Source organism: Centruroides sculpturatus, unplaced genomic scaffold (genome assembly GCF_000671375.1).
Source record: "Centruroides sculpturatus isolate CEXI.00-Female unplaced genomic scaffold, Cexi_2.0 scaffold1930, whole genome shotgun sequence".
Classification (NCBI taxonomy): Eukaryota; Metazoa; Arthropoda; class Arachnida; order Scorpiones; family Buthidae; genus Centruroides; species Centruroides sculpturatus.
The window spans coordinates 76,231-100,106 of record NW_019386077.1 but is presented as its reverse complement, the minus strand read 5'-3'; the positions used below and the strand labels follow the sequence as shown (position 1 = coordinate 100,106).

The 23,876-nt window shown below is 51.3% G+C and overlaps 2 protein-coding genes, 1 long non-coding RNA gene, 1 other non-coding gene and 1 pseudogene across 5 annotated transcripts; all 5 read left to right on the top strand.

Moving 5' to 3' along the window:
• The first annotated feature begins 113 nt into the window (after positions 1 to 113).
• On the top strand, positions 114 to 3,431 carry LOC111613452. Its single transcript, XM_023354811.1, has one exon. It carries the CDS (start codon positions 114 to 116, stop codon positions 3,429 to 3,431), a length of 3,318 nt encoding a protein of 1,105 aa, XP_023210579.1.
• A 13,949-nt stretch (positions 3,432 to 17,380) lies between these two features.
• Positions 17,381 to 21,093, top strand: LOC111613451. The gene is made up of 2 exons (XM_023354810.1): positions 17,381 to 19,891; positions 19,957 to 21,093. Exons 1-2 carry the CDS (start codon positions 17,381 to 17,383, stop codon positions 21,091 to 21,093), a joined length of 3,648 nt encoding a protein of 1,215 aa, XP_023210578.1.
• Positions 21,094 to 21,622: 529 nt separating this feature from the next.
• On the top strand, positions 21,623 to 21,799 carry LOC111613454 (annotated as a pseudogene).
• On the top strand, positions 21,643 to 23,228 carry LOC111613447. Of its 2 annotated transcripts, XR_002754768.1 has the most exons (4): positions 21,643 to 21,980; positions 22,144 to 22,206; positions 22,930 to 23,038; positions 23,202 to 23,228. It is a non-coding gene; the product is annotated as an uncharacterized LOC111613447 (long non-coding RNA). The 2 variants fall into 2 exon arrangements; XR_002754767.1 differs by having other exon boundaries at positions 22,930 to 23,222.
• On the top strand, positions 22,665 to 22,857 carry LOC111613453. The gene has a single exon (XR_002754769.1). It is a non-coding gene; the product is annotated as a U2 spliceosomal RNA (small nuclear RNA).
• Positions 23,229 to 23,876: the final 648 nt, after the last annotated feature.

The window sequence follows — 23,876 nt, the reverse complement described above, 5'->3', positions numbered from 1 at the left end:
CTCTATGTCTCCCCATTCCTAGGGAGTACATCGATCATGCGGGCCTTGTCCGCCACTTAAGGAGGGAACACGCCACTGAGCTAAGCTTTGAATGCCGGGTCTGTGGCCTCATAATGTCAAAGCTGAAATCCATGAAAGCCCACCAGCTAAAGGACAACGCCTGTAGAGCCAGTATCGAGGCCTCTACTCCACCAGCTCCTGTACCTGAGAATAGGAGAATTCGCCGCTTTCGCACCAGACCCAGGCAACGCCGAGACCGTCGGGCCACCTCCACTCCGCCCGCCAACGATGATCCATCTTCACAATCGGCAAACAGCCCATCATCCTCTGAGGGCGACTGGACGCCAGTGACACGTCGTCGGAGCAACCGGAGGAGATCGAATGGCGTTCAGCAGCGCCGGGCCACTCGCCCCGCACCTACCTCGTCTCCGACCAGTGCGGGCCCCCCCGTGGCACCCGATCCTATTCCTCCCCCCAGCGGCACTACGCCACCCGTTGCTCACCACACTGCGTCCCCACCGCCTCCCACTCCAAACCTGACTACAAGCAATAGTCAGCGTACCATTGCCCAGTCTCCCAGACTCCAGCATCCACCTTCCTTTCACCAAATCCCGCAGACGTCAGACTTGCCCATTCTGCTGGGCACAAGACCGTCTCCTTGTGCGGACCCTTCGATGGAGCACCCACAACCACCCTCGCAGTCTTCCTCAGCTGTCCCCAGCTGGGCCTGCGCCTGGAGGGATAGGTTTGATGTGGCTCTCGATCCGGATATGCTGGAGGTCATGGTCGATGACTTCGTGGCGCTGGCACAACAAATTTGTGACGTCAGGGTCTTCGAACCCTCTAACAACAATCGTCACCAGCCAGTCTCAGCCACCGATCCTAGTAGAATCCAAAGATTGTACAGGATCAATAGAAAACGGGCAATGACCATAATAACTGAGGGCCAGCCAACCTACTGCAACATAGACCGAGACCAGCTATACCAACACTTTCGGTCAGTCTATGCCGCTTCTTCTCAACAACAAGGCCCACGTCCATCGTCCTTCCCAACAGCCTTGCACCACGACTTTAATGATCCACTATCTGCACCCTTCACTCCATCCGAAATCCAAACACGCTTCAAGCGTTGCCACAACACCGCTCCAGGGCCTGATGGGCTCAGATACCACCATTGGAGCCGGATAGACCCGCACGGTGTCATGTTGTGCAGCTTGTTCAACGCGGTGCAAAGGACGTCACACACTCCTCGCTGGTGGCGGTGTTCCAACACCATCCTCCTCTACAAAGACGGCGACAAGCAGGATGTTAACAACTGGCGCCCGATCGCCCTGTCCTGCACTTTAGGCAAGATATATTCTGCCTGTCTCGCCAGCCGTCTCCTATCTTGGTGCCTAGACAACCACATCTTCTCCAACTCACAGAAGGGGTTCCTCCCCTACGAAGGCTGTCTAGAGCACAATTTCCTACTGCAAGCCACCATCAAAGACGCCAGGCGTCGGCGATCCGAATGCCACATTGCGTGGCTCGACATTGCCAACGCCTTTGGTTCCGTCCCCCACCACACCATTATCCAATGTCTCGAGTGGTGTGGACTTAGCGAGGACAGCATTACCAGCATCTCTAACTTACTAGCTAATTGCTCCACTAGAGTCAGAGCTAGCGATGGTTACACAGACAGCATCCCCATCCTCTCTGGGGTTAAACAAGGATGCCCCCTCAGCCCGTTAATTTTCAATATTGTAATTGAGACGGCCATCCGTCACGTCAGAAGCCTGAAAGAGGGCTACACTCTCATGGGCGAGGAGGTAGGCATCATTGCATATGCTGACGATCTGGCCTTAGTCAGCGCCACTAAAGATGGACTACAGCGGCAACTAGATGCCATCACCGAGTGGGCTGACTGGGCGGGCCTCAGGTTCAAGCCCAGGAAGTGTGCCACACTGTCGATCATTGGAGCCCGGCATACTTCAGACAACAACATCACCTTCAGTCTGCAAGGCTCGCAACTCCCCAGCCTCCGCCCCGACGAAACCTATAAACATTTTGGGGTTCCCACTGGGTTCACCACAAACCCAACTGATTCCAACATCTTTCAAAAGATAACGGACGACATCACCCGCTTGGATCACTCTAAACTAGCTCCTTGGCAGAAGATCGACGCCACGAATACCATCCTCCTGCCAAGGTTATCATTCCACCTGCTAGTGGGTTCGAACCCAAAGCAACCCCTACACAAGCTGGATCGCCACATAATTAAGCACGCCAAGAAATGGCTAAATCTACCCCAGAGGGCAAGCTCCGAAATTGTTAATATCGAACATGACTACGGAGGCGCAAACATCTCCTCCTGCTATACCCTCGCAGCCATCTCTCAGGTTACACAGGCGATGCACTTATTTACTTCCAAGGACCCCACCATCTGCTCCTTGGCTCTCAACTTCCTCAAAGATGTGGTCAAGAAGAGAATATACCGCGACCCGTCTTTAGAGGACGTTTGTACCTACCTGAACGGGTCCACGAGTGACGAATTTGGTGCAAAATCTTATGACATCTCGTCTATGTGGACTCGCCTTCGCATAGCCACTCGTCGGCTTCGCAAAACCATCAATTGCGAATGGATCCCGGTAGGCGACACCATTGCCATCGCCTGTGAGGACAACCTGGTCAACAGATCCAGCTGCACAAAAATCTTGTCGATGAAATTCAAGGCGGCGCAACTTACCCGCTTGCTTAGGAAGCCTGATCAAGGCAAGGCCTATAGATGTACAGCCAAGCACCCCGCCAGTAATCACTTCCTACGCAGCGGCAATTACACCACATTTGCGGACTGGAGATTCGTCCACCGCGCCCGCCTGAGCGTTGTCCCGCTCCATGGTCTTCGACGTTTTGGCAATACCTCCAAAAAGTGTAGGAGATGCAGCCACCCCCAGGAAACATTGGCGCATGTACTTAATCACTGCACAAGAAACTTGCACATTGCCACCAAGCGCCACGACGCAGTACTGGGGAGACTTCAACGTGCAATCCGGCCCGACAACCTTCAAATCTACATTAACCAGCAAGTCCCCGGATTCGACAGCCGTTGCCGCCCAGACCTCGTGGTAATATGCGAAGACGCCAAAACAGCAACAATAGTAGATGTCTCCATCCCTTTCGAGAACGCGCAAGAGGCATTTACTATCGCCAGACAGTCCAAGGTGGAAAAATATAGGAGCCTAACCGACCACTTCAGAAGTTTGGGTTATGATACTGTATGCGATGCGTTCATCCTGGGATCTCTCGGCGGATACGACGTCAACAATACATCCATCATCCAACGGCTAGGTATCTCCCGAAAGTACAGCAGCACCATGATTAAACTCATGGTGAGCGATACAATTCGCTGGAGTCGGGAGATTTACCACCACCACCTCCAAACCTTCCACTAGACCACCTGCACTTACATTTGTATTGTACGCGTAAGCTGGCACTTCTGAGCCCATGTCGCGGTCTCTGTCACCTTATTGTCGCGTCTCAACAGCTGGCAGTTAGAGCCCATGTTGCGTGAACCTACAAATTACTTTGTCGCGTTTCCAAGCTGGCAGTATGTGCCCATGTCGCGGACACTACATCATGGTAGGCAAACGAGCCCATGTCGCGATACTCAACCCGGCCACTGGACTACTTTAAAGGCACGGGAATTAATACATTGTAAATATTTCCTCCGGCCATATCGGCCACCCATCTAATCATTTGTTCACACTTTCGTTATAATGTACATTTTTAGTTTCAATAAAAAGTTTTCAAATCTGTTCTTATCAGCTTGATTATATTAATGTAATTTTGCTGTCTCTTTTCAGGTTGCCAACCGGATTCCGAGCTGAGTGCTCCCCGGCCTCTGGGTAAGTTGTACTGACTTCTCTGTCCTACCTCCTTCTCTCTTCCGTCGGAAGAGCGGCCTGCACGGTTTAAACGCACCGTGTATTCGCTGCTCAACCGGCAACACTGTTTCTATCGGCGCCGTTCGCGGTAGCCATTCGGTGCTCTGCGCGAGCATCCTTTCCCAGCGTATAGTTCTCCTATACGCTGCTTTCTTCCTCTTCTCGCCTCCCCTTGGTAGGCTGCTTAGGCACCCCAGGAGGTTTTCCGCCCCTTTCCCACTTCTTTCATCTGCACATTTGGTCTACCATGCCTCCCACCACTGTTTTAGTACCACTCGAGCCACCGCACTGTTGTCAACATTGCCTGCCAATCCCATGTGAATACATTGATCACGCTGGATTGGTCAGGCACCTCAAGCGGGAGCATGGTATCACGTTGCAATTTGAGTGCCGTGCCTGTGGGTTGGTAATGGAGAAGTTGAAATCTTTAAAGGCCCATCAGCGGAATGCTGAGGCCTGTCGTGGCAGCATTGAAGCTCGCCCACCCCCTCCTCCACCTCCTGCCAACCGCCGCATTATGCGGATCCCACTTAGGCCACGGAATCCAAACATTAGAAGGCCTCGTACTCACGACGCCACTCCCTCTACTGCATCCAGCGACCACTCATCTTGCCACTCTATCACACCATCGCCGCCCGCCTCCTCACGGCGTAGGAGAGCCACACGGCCAGCTCAGCATACTCCGAACGACGTCTCACCGCCAGGGGACACCCAGGTCACGCCTTCCACCATTGGTCCAGGGGTCGGTGGCAACTCACTTGCCCACACCCAGCAACCTGCCCGCCAGGTCTTGTCTGGCCTGCCACAACACAGTTTGGATAACTGTTCCCCCGGCACCAGGCTACATAATGCCAGCTGTTCGGGCTTAGGAGCCTCTACCCCCGTTCCCGGGGTACCTCCTTGTAGCCCCGTCCCTGGCTCCAGCCAATCGCCGCCTCTGGCCCTGGCCAGAAGGCCCAGAAGACGTCGCTCCAACAACAGTCACAGCAACACCAACAGTCCTCATCAGGACTATCATGAGGGTTCTCTCCACTTCACTCCAGTCTCGGCAGCAGTGCCCACTGCTCCCTACTGCCCGGTTGATATCCAACCTTCCTCCCCCGTCGCCAACGCCTCTCATCATCCCACTACTGAGGCCTCACCTCGACTCACCACCACCAGCCCATCCTCCACTCCCAGCTGGGTCCTCAGCTGGAAGGACCGCTTTGATGTGGCTGTAGACGGGGACATGTTGGAAAACATGGTCGACGATCTCGTCACCCTTGCCCAGGACATATGCTCTGTCGCTGGGACCACCATCCAACCTGGAGAGCAGACCACATCCCAACCCTCCATTGCTACTGATGCCAAACGCATACAGAGGTTGTATAGGCTCAACAAAAAGAAGGCCATCAGTTACATCACCAATGGCCAGCCCAAATACTGTGGCATCAATGAGCAGGAACTATACAACCACTTCCATCGTCTGTATGCCCGCAACTCACAGCATCAGCCCTCTGCACCCACGGCCACTCCACCATCCATCGATATGGACGCCAACAACCCGCTCTCCGGCCCCTTCACGCCGGATGAAGTTGCTAACCGCATTCGTCGCTGCCACAACACGGCCCCTGGACCGGATGGTCTCCGTTACCATCACTGGGCCAGGGTCGACCCGCAGGGAATCATCCTTGCGAGCGTCTTTAATGCAGCCCTCCGCACTTCTTCTATTCCATCATCCTGGCAGACTTCCAATACTATCCTACTGCACAAGAAAGGCAGCGTCCGGAACGTTAGCAACTGGCGTCCCATTGCCCTGTCCAACACTTTGGGCAAAATCTTCTCTGCTTGCCTGGCCAACAGGCTTCTGACTTGGTGCAAGGGCAACAACATCTTGTCGAACGCCCAAAAGGGGTTTCTGCAGCACGAAGGCTGTCTGGATCACAATTTCCTCCTACAATCTATCATCCAAGACGCCAGGAGGAAACATAGATCCTGCCACATTGCGTGGCTTGACATCAGCAATGCCTTCGGCTCAGTCCCCCACGAAACCATAATCAAATGCCTGCAATGGTGCGGAATCCACGACGAGAGCATAGACATCATCGACAACTTGCTCCGAAACTGCACCACTAGAATCCGTGCTAACAGTGGGTACACCAACAGCATACCCATCAATTCTGGAGTAAAGCAGGGCTGCCCTTTAAGCCCCCTGCTTTTTAACTTGGTCATCGAGACGGCCGTCAGGATCATCCAGGACCTCCAACTTGGCTACCCACTCGAGGGTGAACACATAGATATCCTGGCCTATGCCGACGACCTCGTCCTCGTTAGCACAACCGCTGAAGGCCTACAGAAGCAGCTAAACTATATTTCACGCTGGGCAGATTGGGCCGGGCTACGGTTCAACCCAGGCAAGTGTGCCACCCTCTCTGTTATAGGCAAACAGCACAACACGAGCGACGAAGTCTTCAAACTCCAGAATGCTGACATCCCGCCCCTAAGGGCTGGAGGTACATACTCCTATCTGGGCATACCTACTGGGTTCTCTACCCATTGCACATCCGAGGACGTGATCACCAACTTAGAGGCGGACATCCAGCAGCTGGACGAGTCCAAACTCGCTCCATGGCAAAAAATCAACGCCATAAACACCATGCTGCTGCCCAAGCTAACTTTCCATCTTCTGCTTGGGGCCAACTCTAAAAATCGCCTACGTGCCCTAGACCGGCGCATCAAGAACTGCGCCAAGAAATGGCTTAATCTTCCCCAAAGGGCTAGCGCCGAGATAGTTAATCTACCGTACAACCATGGAGGAGCAAATATCACTCCATGCGGCACTTTATCGGATATTTGCCAAGTTACGCACAGCATGCATCTCTTCACGTCTAGAGACCCACGTGTACGCTCCATCGCACTAAACACTCTCCGATGTGTCGTCAAAAAACGAATTCGACGAGATCCCACCAACGAAGACTTATGCACCTACTTAAATGGGTCCATGGAGGGCGAGTTCGGCATCGACCCGGCGGACATCACATCAAACTGGACTCGCCTCCGCATGGCTACCCGTCGTCTTCGGAAAACTATGGACATATCTTGGAACACCACCGACGACACTGTTGCAATCACCACGGCAGGCAATCTCATTCCACGACAAGCCATCTCAAAGCTGCTGACCGGTATGGCCAAAAATAACCTTTTAAACCGTCTGTTGCGCAAACCAGATCAGGGGAAAGCATTTCAACTCACCGCCCAACACCCGGCCAGCAATCACTTCATCAAAGACGGGCTTTATACATCTTTTGCGGACTGGAGGTTCATCCATAGGGCACGGCTGAGTGTGGTGCCACTACATGGCCTCCGCCGCTTCGGGCAGTCCTCGACTAAATGCCGTAATTGTGGATTTCGGCAAGAAACACTTGCTCATGTTCTCAATCATTGCGGCCGTAATCTCCATCTGGCCACTGAGCGCCACAATGCAATTTTGAACAGGCTGCGTCGGGCAATAAACGACCGGGACCTAACTGTTTACTGTAACCAGCGGGTCCCAGACTACGACGACAACTGCCGCCCCGACCTTGTGGCCATTAACGACATCGCTAAAACGGCCACTATAGTAGACGTAGTGGTCCCTTTCGAAAATGGCCACAATGCCTTCAACGCCGCCAGAGCCAAAAAGATCGAAAAATACTCACGTCTCACACAACACTATCTAGCAAAAGGTTATGACACCTTTTGTGATGCATTCGTAATTGGCTCACTTGGCGCCTACGACCCAGGTAATGTCGCTGTGCTACAGCGCCTTGGTATTGGACGAAAATACTCGAAAACCATGGCAAAACTGATGGTCAGCGACAGCATCCGCTGGAGTCGTGAGATTTACATCCAGCACCTCAACTTTGGACGACACGCCCCCAACCATCATCAGCGTACCACAGCACATGTCAACCATCAGCACGGTCAACAGGGATCCACTGCTCCCCAGACCATCACGAGTCAACTACCCCATATTGGACAACGCAGTACGAACATCCACAACCAACATCGTCGCCGGAGGCCCGCAACATCACAATCAACTCGACAACTCCGTATGTATTAAACAACTAACTGTTGTACTACCACGTGTGTCAGGCTGAGTGCCCGTGTCACGCGCACCATTTCTGTGTTTATATCACTGTACCACTTGACAGGCTATGTGCCCATGTAGCTCGCGAACATGTACTTTGTATATACTGGCAGGCTCGAGCCCATGTCGCGCATCACATATGTATATATTGTAAAACTATTCCTCCTCTTATACCCCATGTACGTTATTAGGAATTTTAATAAAATCATTTAAATCTGTTCTTATCAGCTTAATGCTTCTGTTGGATTAGCAGTCTCCAGGCAAGCCTCGGATTTTGAGCCATCTCATGCTCCCCAGCTGCCTAGGTAAGTAGGTTTTTGGTTACTTCTTCTCTGTCCTATACACTTCTCTCTTCTGCTGGAAGAGCGGCCTGCACGGTTTAAACGCACCGTGTATTCGCTGCTCGACCAGCACCCCTTTTTTACCTTTCCGTGCCACAGGACCCCTGGGTCAAGTAGCACACTATCATTTCACCCTAGTGTGGGTTCCACACTCACACTAGCCTTTAACCCTTCCTAGCTCCTTCTCGATTGGCTGCCCAAGGCCCCGGGGAGCTTTTCCGCACTTTCCTACTTCTCTGTCATCACATTTGATCTTGGCATGGCCGACGTCACAGTTCTGGTGCCTCTTCAGCCACCGCATGGGTGCCAACTATGTCTCCCAATACCAAGAAATTATATTGATCACGCGGGCCTCGTGAGGCATCTCAAACGTGAACACGGGGTCACGCTTTACTTTGAGTGCAGGGTATGCGGGCTAATTTTAGATAAACTGAAAACCTTAAAAGCCCACCAGCAGAAGGCCGGCAACTGCCGACAGCAGATTGAAGCTCTATCTCCTCCTCAACCGGTACCGAAGGACAGACGCATAATACGTATTCCTATCCGCCCAAGGAAAAAATACGTGAGAATACCAAAACCAATGGAAGAGGCCTCAACTGACAGCGAATCCCCAGAAGGCACCAGCGCACCTCCTCAAAAAGCGAGGAAAACAACCCGGACTGCAAAACGTCAAAACACCCAAGGTAAGAGTTCTAGGGCTCGCAATGACCGTACCCCATGGGACCCACATCAGTCTACCTGCACAAGTAACCAAGACGGACGTGGCACACCTACCTATAGCCCGCACCAGCGGAACATTACCTCCCTGGCCACCACCTCGACGAACCAATGCCCTCAGAGTAGCAACGAGGTATTAGCACCATGTTCCTCTCCCACACAGGAGACCAAAAACCAGGACGAGCAACAACAACCACCGGTAAGTCCACTCCAGGGTTCCAACAGCGGACAGAACGGGCACACCCCACACTCAACGCCATATGTACCTATAGAAGACACGCAACCTGAGGCGACACATCTAGGGGATGACAACAACCCAAACAACGGAGGAAAGGACATTAATAATACAGGTGAGCCTCTTTCTAACGACTCTAATGACTCTGATATACCCACATGGACTCGTGCCTGGATTAGAAGATTTGATTCCGCCATGGACGAAGATATGTTAGAAGTTATGCTGGAGGACTTGACTAACCTCGTCCATAACATACACGGCTTAAAACCTCTCTCTCTTCATTCTTCCAACCATCCTAATCCTGGCCACAAACACCGCCGCCCGGAAGGAGAGCTCATCAATGACGCAAGTTACATTCAGAGATCGTACAGAATCAACAGGAAACGCACCTTCGACACCATAATGGGGAACGAAAGAAAGTTCTGCAAGATCCCAGACAACACCATTAAGGACCACTTCACCAGGATATATGGTCCTACAACAACTAACTTCGTGGACGTCCCAGTCTTCAACACCCGCGATGTCCCGGAAGATAACAATCCGTTATGTCAACCGTTCACACCTCAAGAAGTCGCCATCCGTATTAGCAAGGGTAAGAATACGGCCCCGGGACCAGATAACTTACGCTACCATCACTGGCGGAAACTGGATCCCCGGGGTCTCATCATCTCTTCCATATTCAATTCCAGCGCACGGGCCACATACCGCAGGCCTGGAAAACTTCCACTACCATTCTTGCTTTTAAAAAGGGTGACCCTAATATAATCGAGAACTGGAGACCCATCACCCTGTCTGCCACCTTGGGGAAGCTCTACACGGCCTGTCTAGCGGACAGACTTCTCAGATGGTGCTCGCACAACAACTGCCTATCTCCGGAACAAAAGGGCTTCCTCAACTACGAGGGTTGTCTTGACCATAATTTCACCCTTCAAACGGTCATTCAAGACGCCCGGCGTAGTAGGAGGGATTGCCATGTGGCATGGCTGGACTTTGCTAATGCCTTTGGTTCAATCCCCCATCATACTATTTGGAAGTGCCTAAGCTGGATAGGATTACATCAAGACTCCATAGACACAATCTGCTCCCTATACGAGGGCTACACAACAAGGGTACGCACCTCTTCCGGCTATCTTCCCCCAATTCCAGTCTTAGCGGGGGTGAGGCAGGGCTGCCCTATCAGCCCTATACTGTTCAACATCACTTTGGAGACAGGTATAAGAATGGTAAGATTCCTAAGCTCGGGATACACTCTTGGTGAGATCAGCATCGATCTTCTCGCCTATGCCGATGATGTTGTCATCATCAGTAACTCACACGAAAACCTCGTAAGGCAACTTTCCTGCTTCACAGACTGGGCGGACTGGGCAGGTATTAGGATCAACGCAAAGAAATGTGCCTACCTTCCGGTTATAGGGAAGAAACACACCACGGGCAATGATGTAATTGCCATTAAAGGAGATGCCATTCCAACGCTGGGTCCCGAGGAGTATTACACCCACCTAGGAGTCCCAACCGGATTTACCACTGGCTGGACCTCAACAAAGGTAACTGACAACATCCTAAGTGAACTAGAAAAACTTCATACATCTAAACTCGCCCCCTGGCAGAAGGTGGATGCAGTAAATACATTCGTCCTACCCAAACTTGGGTTCCACCTGATGCTAGGCACAACAGCGAAAAAGAAAATGCACGCCATAGATAAAGCACTGAAAAAATACGCAAAGCGCTGGTTAAATCTGCCACAGCGCGCCAGTGCCGAAATTCTATATCTAACTCATAATCAAGGTGGAGTGAACTTCCTTCCATGTAGTACAATGGCGGACTTGGCACAAATCAATCATGCAACACGCCTGTTCGACTCTAGAGATGATAAGGTAAGTAACCTTGCTAACTATGCCTTATCCATTGTAGTACAGAAAAGAATCAGACGGACACCTACACAGCAAGATATATGCACCTATCTGAATGGGTCGACTGAGGAAGAGTTTGGCTCCAAAGCGACGGACATTCGATCAGTATGGACCAGATTGAGAGCAGCCACCCGAAGACTACGCACGAAAATTCCATTAGAATGGGCACCAGGAGACACATCCCCGATACTCACAGTCAATGGCAACATTGTGAGAAAAACAGCTTGCTCGAACATACTAAGCAGCCTGATACGCCTCAACCACCTACTCTCTCTACACAATAAACCAGATCAGGGTAAGGTGTATAAAATAACTAGCGCATGCCGAGAAAGCAATCACTTTATGCGTGAAGGGAAGTACACGCAATTTGCTGATTGGCGCTTTATACACTGGGCGCGCCTCAGCGTGGTCCCACTGCGTGGCCACAGACGCTTCGGTAACCAACCGAAGAGATGCAGAAGATGCAGCTATGGCAACGAAACTCTTGCTCACGTCCTTTGCCATTGCCGGCCAAACATGGTGGCGATCACCAAACGCCACAATGACGTCCTGAATAGACTGATAGAAGCCACCGACACCAGAGGAGCTCGTACCTACACAAACCAACAGATCCCAGAGTTCCCCGGCACATGTCGACCAGACTTCGCTATCATTAACGAAGACGCCAAGGAAGTCACGATAATTGATGTGGCCACACCATTTGAGAATGGTGCGGAAGCCTTTGACCTGGCAAGGCAGGAAAAGGTAAATAAATATCAAGAACTAACCAATTTTTTCAGGGACAGAGGCTACAACACGTTTACAGACGCCTTCATCATTGGAGCGCTTGGAGGGTATGACCCAGCTAACGAATCTACACTCAGAAGACTGGCGATCCCGAGAAGATATGCAACAATGATGAAAAGGTTAATGGTGAGCGACACAATTAGACACAGCAGAGAAATCTACATCGCCCACCTTAGCGGCTTCGGAGGTTACACACGACAGTACCGCCCTGAAAATAACTACAATGGATACAGAAGACAACAACAACGTGAAGATCGTGGCAGGCTCTGAGCCCATGTATACGCGATACACATTTGTATTTTAGCAGGCTATGTGCCCTTGATATCGCGTAATTATATCTTCCAAATACCTGTAAACTTCATCTGGCTGGCTAGTGCCCTTGTGAATCGCGCTATGTCACCATTGCTCCATTGACATGCTTGTATGTCTCCAAACACTATTATATATTGTAATTATCTTTATTATTTCTTAATAAAAAGTTTTTAAATCTGTTCTTATCAGCTTGATGGTTCCTCATTAAGCTGATCTACCCAGGATTAAAGCTGGATTCCGAGCCCACTTTGCTCCCTGGTTTTAGAGCCTACCTTGCTCCCTGGATTTGGACCTGGACCACCAGTGCGTAAGTATTGTTTTGGTTACTCTCTCTTTCCTCACTCTTCTCCCTTCCGCCGGAAGAGCGGCCTGCACGGTTTAAACGCACCGTGTATTCGCTGCTTAACCGGCAACACTTTCCTTTCTGCGCCACAGGACCCCAGGCCCTATAGCGCACTATCCGCTTTACCCTGGTACGGGAACTCGTTCCTGCACCGGTCTTTACCTCTTCCTGCCTCTTCTTGGTTGGCTGCCCCCGGCACCCCAGGAGGCCTTTTTTCCCTTCTTTTCACCCATACTACACATTTGCGATCTATGGCCACTCGTAGCGATCTTGCCAACGTCACACTTCTAGTGCCTCTTCGCCCCCCTTATCACTGCCCAGCGTGCCTACCGGTCTACCGTGACTATGTAGACCACGGTGGTTTATCTAGGCATCTCCGCCGGGTCCACGGGGGCCACCTGAACTTTGAATGCAGGGTCTGTCACGTGCAATCAGAAAAGCTGAAGGAAATAAAACTTCATCAAGCACGATCTACCAACTGTGCAGGAGCACTTCCCTCGATGTCGCCCGACCACACCTGCAGAGACCCCAAGCCGCGGGGCAGAATTCCCACAGGTGCAAGACGACGCAACCGGTCAAAAGACTACGGCTTGGACGAAGCATACCTCGCCTCCCAGTCTGCCACCAACAACGAGGTAAGTGCTAGTCACCACCTACCTCCTGAATCTCCCCCAGCTGTCGACCCAGTGCAAGTTCCACCTGCCTCTGTGAGTCCAGCCAACACGACCTGCACACCGCCGAGGAACAATGACGACCCGAACCAGCCACCCGAGCCTGCCACATCTCCATCATCTCCACCTCTAATACGTCGACCCCGTAGACGGACACGCCAACGCCGACGCCGCACATCCAGCAGCAGCACCGCCAGCCCCACCACTACTGGCCCCTCTACACTCGAGCCTCCTCCAGATGAGCCTACCACCAGCGTCGAGGACATCCACCCGCTTCCTCCGCCAACTGTCTCCATCCCCGAGGAACCACCTCCTGAGTCCGACATTACCAACACCAACGCCGAGCCTCCCGCCTGGGTGATCGCCTGGCGTGATCGCTTCGACTGCGCCCAGGACGAGGACATGCTCGAGGTAATGGTAAACGACCTGACAAGCCTCGCTCAGGACATGATGCCACAGCAACAAAGGCAGCACCATCGCCCTCGCCAAAATAGGCCTCAGCGCAGTCAGCAGCCCGCCCGCCGAAGGTACAACGCCCTCGAGGCAAGTCGTATCCAGCGCCTCTTCCGCGCCAACAAGCGGAAAGCCTTCGAGGAAGTGACCCGCGGTGCAAGCCGCTACTGCCAAATCAACAAGACAGTCCTTGAAGATCACTTCTCACGTGTCAACGGCCTGCGTGATGTCCCACAGGAGCCCCTAACCGATCTTCTTCCTCCTGCTCCTCAGCCTTCGACCAACGACCCGCTCTGCGCTACTTTCACCCCTGCGGAAGTAGCAAAGCGCCTCACCAAGTGTCACAACACGGCTCCCGGCCCCGACACCATTAAGTACTATGCCTGGCGCCGTCTCGACCCTGATGGCTACATCCTGGCCGCACTTTTTAATGCGGTTCAGCGTACGGGACACGTGCCCAAGTCGTGGAAAACATCAACCACCATCTTGATCCACAAAAAGGGTAACCATGACGAGGTAAGTAACTGGCGGCCTATAGCCCTCGCCAATACCCTTGGCAAAATTTACTCGGCATGCATTGCCAATCGCCTACTGCAATGGTGTGACTCCAACAACACCATCTCCACCATGCAGAAGGGCTTTATGCGCTTTGAAGGGTGCTCTGAGCACTCCTTCATCCTTCAATCTACCATCCAAAGCGCACGCCGCAAGAACAAAGAGTGCCACGTTGCGTGGCTGGACCTCTCAAACGCCTTCGGGTCGGTCCCCCACGCCACCATCCTCACCTGCCTTAAATGGTGTGGCCTCTCCTCTACCTCGATCGACTGCGTCATGGACCTCCTCACCAACTGTCACACCCGCATCCGGACCAGCTCAGGATACACCGACCCCATCCCTATTCAAGCGGGCGTCAAACAGGGCTGTCCACTCAGCCCAATCCTCTTTAATCTAGTTGTTGAACCTGCACTCCGCCTCGTCCACAGCTTGAAAAAGGGATACCTCCTGCATAATCACGACATCTCGGCCCTTGCCTACGCTGACGATATTACCGTCGTCAGCAGCTCCAGAGAGGGCCTGCAATCGCAACTCGACACTCTCTCCCGCTGGGCACAACACAGTGGACTCTCGTTCAACCCTTCCAAGTGCGCCACCCTCTCCGTAGTAGGTAAGTACCACTGCGACGACAACTCCCACTTCACCATCCAGGGAGCCAATATACCGCAGCTCAGCAAAGATGACCACTACCTCCACCTCGGGGTGCCCACTGGACTCACACTTGGACGTTCTGCTGATGCTGTCATAGATGGGATTATCATGGACCTTAAACATGTGGACAACTCCTGCCTCGCCGCCTGGCAAAAAATAGAGTGTGTAAGTACTTTTCTCACATCTAGATTGACTTTCTACCTCACTCTAGGCAAAGTCCACAAGAAGAGGCTTACCCACCTCGACAACACCATCAAAAGATGCGTCAAGAGGTGGATGAACCTCCCTCAACAGGCCAGCCCGGAACTCCTATATATGCCACACGACCAGGGAGGCGCCAACATAACACCCTGTAATATCCTTGCGGACGTCGCACAAGTAAGTCACGCCGTGCACCTGCTTCACTCTAGGGATTCGACTGTTACCACTTTAGCCCTGGAGACCCTGAAACTCGTCGTCGAGAAACGAATAAAGCGACCACCAAGCGACGCTGACTTGTGCACTTATCTAGCCGGATCAACAGAACACGAATTCGGCAACGACCCATACGACGTCCCATCCGTATGGACCCGGCTCCGAATGGTGACCCGACGCCTCAAATCACGCGTCCACATAGACTGGCACCCCAGCGGCGACGGAAACCTCATACCCTCCGTCAACGGTCGTCCCATCACCGTGCTCAATGCCTCCAAAACCATCTCTGCGGCGGTCAGATGCTCCTTCCTCAACCAACTCCTGAAAAAACCGGACCAAGGTAAGGCATTTAGACTCACAGCCACCAACTCCAACAGCAACCACTTTCTGCGTGAAGGGAACTTCACCAGATTTGCAGACTGGCGCTTCATACACCGCGCCAGGCTGAGCGTGGTTCCCCTGAGAGGCCTCCGGAGATTCGGCAATGGAAGCCAAACGTGCCGCAGATGCCAACGACACCGAGAGACCCTCGCGCACGTTGTCAACCATTGCCCTCCCAACTTTAGGTTGATCACACAGAGACACAACGCCATCCTCGATCGCCTGAAGAAAGCCTTCTCCCACAAAGACCTTACCATCTACGTAAATCAACGGATCCCGGAGTTCCCCAGCAACTGCCGCCCGGACCTTGTGGTAATTAATCAACAACCCAAGACCGCCACCATCGTAGATGTCGCCATCCCGTTCGAAAACGGGACCGACGCCTTCAGCATCGCCAGAGCAGAGAAAACCTCCAAATACGCAGAACTCGCCAATTTCTTCAAAGAACGTGGATACGACACCTTCCTGGACGCTTTCGTAGTAGGATCCCTAGGCGGTTACGACGCTACCAATGATGGTGTACTTCAACGTCTGGGTGTCAACCGCAACTACGCTAAGCTCATGCGTAAGCTCATGGTGAGTGACTGTATCCGCTGGAGCCGCGACATCTACGCCAACCACCTTGGGTACAATCAACGGAACTAACCTACCATCCGCACTCGCAGTCCTACTTTGTATATTTGGCTGGCACAGTGCCCTTGTAATCGCGGTCTTACTTTGTAAATACTATCACATCCTGTATCTATCTGCCAGGCTGAGTGCCCTTGTAAACGCGATGATCTCTTTTTGTTTTACAGCCACCGAACGGCTGTTTCTCCGGCCCTGTGCCCATGTTCCGCGACCGAGGCAATGCCTCCTTTTATCAATACTCCACTACTAAAACCCTGTAAGTTACTCTAGTGGCAAAATGCCCATGTATAAACATTCACTCTACCTAACGGTAACTTTGTACATATTTTATTCAATATCAATAAATGGCTTTTAAATCTGTTCTTATTCAGATGCTGCACAGTTTGGTCGGATCCATAGGGTTGGCGACAAAAGCCTATTATGGCTTATTTTTGCAACTGCGGGGCACCATCGAGGTCCCCAACGCCGGCTAGCCGCCCGCTGCAGCGGCATAGTCGGTAGGGGTTGCCAGGGGTGGAGCTTTGCGGGATCTTCGGATCCCAGCAAACTTTAATGAACGCAGTATCTGTTCTTATCAGCTTAATTATATTAATGTAATTTTGCTGTCTCTTTTCAGGTTGCCAACCGGATTCCGAGCTGAGTGCTCCCCGGCCTCTGGGTAAGTTATACTGACTTCTCTGTTCTACCTTCTTCTCTCTTCCATCGGGAGAGCGGCCTGCACGGTTTAAACGCACCGTGTATTCGCTGCTCGACCGGCAACACTGTTCCTATCGGCGCCGTTCCCGGTAGCCATTCGGTGCTCTGCGCGAGCATCCTTTCCATAGCGTATAGCCACACTGTACGCTACTTTCTTCTTCCCCTTCCCGCCTCTTCTTGGTTGGTTGCCCCAAGCGCCCCAGGAGGCTTTTCCGCCCCTTTCCCCTACCAATTTCCTACACATTTGATCACACATGCCAGAAGAGACAATACTCGTCCCTCTTCAACCGCCGCATGGTTGCAGACTCTGTCTGCCCATTCCTAGGGAATACTCTGACCATGCGGGTCTGGTTAGGCATTTAAAACGTGATCACGCCACTTCCCTCACATTTGAGTGTAGGGCGTGCGGGCTCATCTTAGACAAGCTAAAGGCCATGAAATACCATCAAACCAAATCTGAGGCTTGTCGTGCCAGCATCGAAGCTGCCACTCCACCTCCTCCGCCACCCCCTACTAATGGGATAAGACGTTGTATACCAATACGACCTAGGAAACGGCGAGCCACCGGCCACCCCCCCTCTACCACCCAGCCCGCACCAGAAAGCGACCAATCTTCTGACGTTTCCTCACCAACTGTGTCTCCAGTCATCAGGTCCAGACCCCGTCGCAGGAGAACTACCAGATCATCGCAGCTCACCCCAGCAGAGGAACAGTCTCCAGGTGTACAACCCGTATCAACCCAAACCACGGGACCTTCAACCCCCTTGTCTAGGCCGCCTGATTCATCAGGTCAGATCACCAGTGGCAACCTCTCATCTCTCGGCCCGCATCAGCCCATCCACCAGTTCCCACCCACTTCACCTGGGCCCCATCCCACCAATCTGCAACCCCATAGCCAACAGGGCGATGGGGACCTCTCAGGCCAGATGTCCGTCCCTGGCCCGCAGAACGGTGAGGCCCACCCTAGCCAGATGCGAATTCCTGGCTTACAGTCGAGCAGCCAGACGTCCATTCCTGGCTTGCAGTCGAACAGCCAGACGTCCATTCCTGGCTGCCCTGCCAATGACATGCACTGTCAGATGTCCATTCCTGACCAGCATAACAATTGCACTCTCCCTAGCCAGACCTCCGCTCCTAGCCCACTGTGTAATGGTGCCCACACAAGCCAGATGTCCACTCCTGGCGGCCACCCCAATGGCGAGGACCCTCCGTCTTGGGTATCTGCGTGGGTAACTCGCTTTGATGCAGTCCTGGACGAGGACATGATGGAGAATATACTTGGTGACTTCATCGCCCTCGCACACCAGATCTGCAACATCACAGCACCACGGCAGCGTTACGGCACACGTGCCCCAAGCACAACACCTCGTGACCCGCCCCGGTCAGACGCTAGCGAACTTCAACGCCTGTACAAGGCAAATCGTAAGCGTGCTTTTGACCGGGTAGTGGGCGGGCCACCCCGTTACTGCACTGTGGACCCACGCACAATCTCCAACCACTTCCGCACCATGTACGAGCGACCAGCCCCTGAAGCTGTCGTTCCTGTTCCAGCCGACCCATGCCCTCCACCGGAGACCAGTAACCCTTTTGAGGCCCCCTTCACGCCACAGGAGGTGGCTACTAGAATCGCAAAGGGGCACAACACCGCTCCAGGTCCGGACAAAATCCGGTATCTTCACTGGAGGCGGATTGATCCAAAGGGCATAATTCTATCTTCCATCTTCAATGCAGTCTCAAGGACGGGCTATGTCCCCCGCAGCTGGAAGGTATCCACAACGGTGCTGATTCACAAGAAAGGCGACACGGCCAACCTAAAAAACTGGCGCCCTATCTGCCTCTCAAACACCTTGGGCAAACTGTACACAGCTTGCCTGGCAGATAGGCTACTTCGCTGGTGCTCTGATAACAACCGCCTCTCGCTATCCCAAAAAGGCTTCTTGAATTACCAGGGTTGCCTTGAACATAACTTCGTCGTAAAATCGGTAATTCAGGACGCTAGGAGGTCTTTGAAAGACTGCTGCATAGCTTGGCTAGATATAGCCAATGCTTTTGGCAACATACCCCACCACACGCTGTGGGAGTCCCTCAGATGGCATGGCATCCATCAAGACGCCATATGTGTGCTTCAGCAGCTATATGAGGGCTCTTCCACTTGCGTGCGCACTAGCACGGGGTATACTGACCCGATCCCCATGAACTCGGGAGTCAAACAGGGGTGCCCAATTAGCCCCCTGCTTTTCATCTTGGCACTAGAACCGGCAATTCGTCGGGTTCAAGCTCTAGGAAAAGGCTATTCCCTTCATGGATGCAGTATTGACATATTGGCATACGCTGATGATGTGGCCTTGATTAGTAGCTCGCCAGATGGCTTACAGTCGCAGCTTAACTCCATCTCTGACTGGACAGCATGGGCCGGAATTACCTTCAACTATTCAAAGTGTGGCACCCTCACTGTAGCTGGGAAATCTCATGCCACCAGACCCACTGTCTTCACCATCAACGGTCAGGAGTTACCAGTGCTTGGTGACAGAGATGCTTATAGACATCTTGGTGTCCCCACTGGCTTCACACGCTGTGACACTGAAACTGCTACCATAAATAGTATCATACAGGCCATAGAAAAGTTGGACTCATCAAGGCTTGCCCCATGGCAAAAAATAGATGCCATCAATACCTTTATAATGCCAAAACTGTCGTTTTGTCTGACTAATGGGACAACGCCAAAGAAAATCCTTGACAATATCAACCGAACCACCAAACGCTGTGTGAAGCACTGGCTATAGGTCTGCCCCAGCGAGCAAGCCCAGAATTGCTCTTTCTCTCATACAAGCAAGGAGGCACAAACCTCACACCTACCAGCCAGTTGGCAGACATTGCCCAACTATGTCATGCGCTTCACCTCTTCCAATCCAGAGACCCTAACATCACTTCCATAGCACATAGCGCACTCGAGGGAGTAGTGATGAAACGTATCGGCAGGCGGCCCTCTCCCGAAGACCTATGTAGCTATCTCAATGGGTCCATGGAAGATGTTTTTGGTCTTCCTAGCAAAGACATCTCCTCTACCTGGATGAGACTCAGAATGGCCACTCGGCGTTTAAAGAAATACCTACACTTTGACTGGACAATTGGTCCTGACAACATTCCAATCATAACTGCCGAGGGCAAATGGCTACGTACCGACAACTGCCATCAAACCCTCACTGGTCTCATGAGGATTTACCACCTTCAGAAACTTATCGCAAAACCAGATCAAGGGAAGGCTTGTGGAGTCACGGCGGCCAGCGAAGCCAGTAACCACTTTATCAACAATGGCAGATTCACTCGTTTTGCCGACTGGTTTTTTGTACATCGGGCCAGACTAAGTGTGGTTGCCCTCCGCGGCCACAAAAGGTTTGGGAACGACACCAAGCGGTGCAGGAGATGCGGATATGCCCGCGAAACCCTGGCCCATGTACTTTGCCACTGCCCCCCAAATTTCCACTTAATCACCCGGCGCCACAATGCTATCTTGCAACGCATCATCACTGCCTTCCGACCGAAAGATGCGACGGTACTGGTCAACCAGCGAGTGCCTGGTTTTGAAGTAAACTGTAGACCCGACATGGTGGTAATCCACGAGCCCTCAAAAACAGCCACCATTGTCGACGTGACCGTACCATTTGAAAATGGTCCTACGGCCTTCCAGTCAGCCCGTGACGAAAAGCTTCAGAAATACAACGCCCTGGTTCAGCACTTTCGTCAGAAGGGATACAATACACATATAAGCGCCTTCATCATCGGAGCGCTGGGAGGCTACGACCATGCGAACGAGGAGACCCTACAACGACTAAACATCAGCAGGCGATATTCGAAACTTATGAAGCAGCTGATGGTTAGTGATACGATCCGGTGGAGCTGCGACATCTACAAGCGTCATCTGGGATACCAGCGACAGAACGAAGCCCCGCAACACCGACAACGGTAAATTGGCACCTCACCACTCTCATGTAAATACCTTGGCTGGCGTACGTGCCCATGTCCGCGTACTCCTTTCATCTATGTACAGGTCCCTGCGACCTTTTTACTGGCATCTCAGCCCATGTACACGCGCCTCATTTGTATATGTTCGCGTACACCTTGGTTGGCATACAAGCCCATGTCCGCGAACATCCACTTCTGTATCCATAACAGTCAGGCACATGAGCCCATGTTCGCGATACTACCCACAACTCTGGGTAATTACCTTGGCTGGCATACGTGCCCATGTCCGCGCACTCCTTTCTTCTATGTATAGGTCCCTGCGACCTTTTTACTAGCGTCTCAACCCATGTACACGCGCCCCATTTGTATATGTTCGCGTACACCTTGGTTGGCATACAAGCCCATGTCCGCGAACATCCACTTCTTTATCCATAACAGTCAGGCACATGAGCCCATGTTCGCGATACTACCCACAACTTTGGGTATCTTGTTCAGTTATCTTGCCTAAATATCTCCTTATTGTAAATAATTTAATCTCTTAATAAAGGCTTTTTAAATCTGTTCTTATCAGCTTGATATCTGATACGGTCTCCATCGGAGACCTTCGATATTAACCTGATTTTTGGAACGGGGCGGGAAAGGGGGCTTGCTCCCTCCCCGCCGCGGGTTGCTCTGGCCTGGCACTTATTGCCAGAGATAGCCCACCCCCCTTTGGGGGGAAATAAATAATAAAAGATAGAGAAATTAATTATTGAAGAAAAAAATTTTTTTTCTTTTTCCAGTTGGTTGTCATTCACGGAAGATGCCAGAGGAGCGATTACAGTAATTGCAAGACATTCTCCAAGCGAGGATTAGCAGGAAAAAGAAATGTGGCGAATTGCAGAAGAAAAGGTAAGAGAAAATGCGGATGGCGATAAACCGCCATCGCCGCATACTTCCGGTACGCTACGATGAATCTGAGCGATGCGAGAAAGACGTTCCCGTGCTGTTGGTCGTTATCGCTAATCGGCGATTCGAAGTTATTGAAGAAAAATGAAATGTGCAATTTTTTCAGAGTGTGACTACTGTGGACAACACGCACGGCCTGCACGTAGAAGACCCAGGCACCCCAGGAAAGGTAAGCCTCACTCTTTACATTGAAGAAATGAAGTAGCGCGACATTTTTCTAAAATAACGGATAAAAGCGAATTGTTTCAAAATTATTGCATGGAATATATTGTAATATCGAATCGGCAAATATTCTACGTTACATACAGAAATTTCTAATGTATTTTGCTAGCGAAAAAATATTTAGCATCGAAATGCTATCAGTATTCGACCGACGCAACGCTGGTACGGGCTGCGGCATAATTTCCTCCTGTGATGATTGGTGACCAACAGGAGTTTTATGCCGTTGTCAGGCAACACCCATGCAATACCTGACATTTCCTGTAGCCTTTAGCATCGTCTGCTATCGTTTCCTGACGTTCTTTCGTGTGTATTAACGGATATTTGCCGATCGACGTCACCTGGACACACCACACGTGTATTGTACGTTTCCAGACTTGGCCCGTCGGCACCTTTGATGTGTTTTTTATCGCTTCTCGGCCTTATGGCTAAGATCAAATGTGTAGTATCTGTTCTTATCAGCTTGATATCTGATACGGTCTCCATCGGAGACCTTCGATATTAACCTGATTTTTGGAACGGGGCGGGAAAGGGGGCTTGCTCCCTCCCCGCCGCGGGTTGCTCTGGCCTGGCACTTATTGCCAGAGATAGCCCACCCCCCTTTGGGGGGAAATAAATAATAAAAGATAGAGAAATTAATTATTGAAGAAAAAAATTTTTTTTCTTTTTCCAGTTGGTTGTCATTCACGGAAGATGCCAGAGGAGCGATTACAGTAATTGCAAGACATTCTCCAAGCAAGGATTAGCAGGAAAAAGAAATGTGGCGAATTGCAGAAGAAAAGGTAAGAGAAAATGCGGATGGCGATAAACCGCCATCGCCGCATACTTCCGGTACGCTACGATGAATCTGAGCGATGCGAGAAAGACGTTCCCGTGCTTTTGGTCGTTATCGCTAATCGGCGATTCGAAGTTATTGAAGAAAAATGAAATGTGCAATTTTTTCAGAGTGTGACTACTGTGGACAACACGCACATAACAAAAGTGGTTAAACAGAACGATGATACTTTAGAGAAATTTAAACAAGAGATTAAAGACATTATACATAAAAATAACGAGACGACATTAAAGGCAGTTAAAGAATTAAAAGAGGAAATTAATAGTTTAAAAAATATCAGAGAATTAGAAACAGGAGAGGTAGAGAAGAGGTCTGAAATTAAATTGGAAATAGAGAAATTAGTTAAAGAGAATACAGAGAAGACTATGGATGCAATTGCAGAAATGAGAGAGGATATCACCAAGATTAGTGATAATGTAAACAATCCGAACAGTGCTCAAATACAAAATGAAAACACAAGTTATAGTGATATTCTAAAACTAGGAAAGAAGCAAGCAGATGTTTTTCTACCGACTCCTACACCTAGGTACACAGTTTTAATTTACAGTAGAAACGAAAAGAATACTTCAGAGAAAACAAGAGAGATTTTGACAAAGAACATCGACCCAACTAGTTTGCGTCTAGGAGTTAAAATGATAAGAAAGTTAAAGAACGGAGGAGTAGCTGTAGATGTTGGATGTACGGAAGAAATGCTGGCGTTGGAGGATGCGGTAAAACAAGTGAAGGAACTCAAAACTATAGCAAAAGCACAAAAGTTACCACTGATCAAATTGGTGTCAGTACCT

What these genes read in the sequence shown, in the direction of transcription:
- LOC111613452 (XM_023354811.1), top strand. Translation starts at nt 114, where the DNA reads ATGTCAAAGCTGAAATCCATGAAAGCCCACCAGCTAAAGGACAACGCC.
- LOC111613451 (XM_023354810.1), top strand. Translation starts at nt 17,381, where the DNA reads ATGCCAGAAGAGACAATACTCGTCCCTCTTCAACCGCCGCATGGTTGC. An exon ending in ACCGAACCACCAAACGCTGT is followed by an intron (nt 19,892 to 19,956) that starts GTGAAGCACTGG and finishes CTCTCATACAAG; the next exon opens with CAAGGAGGCACAAACCTCAC.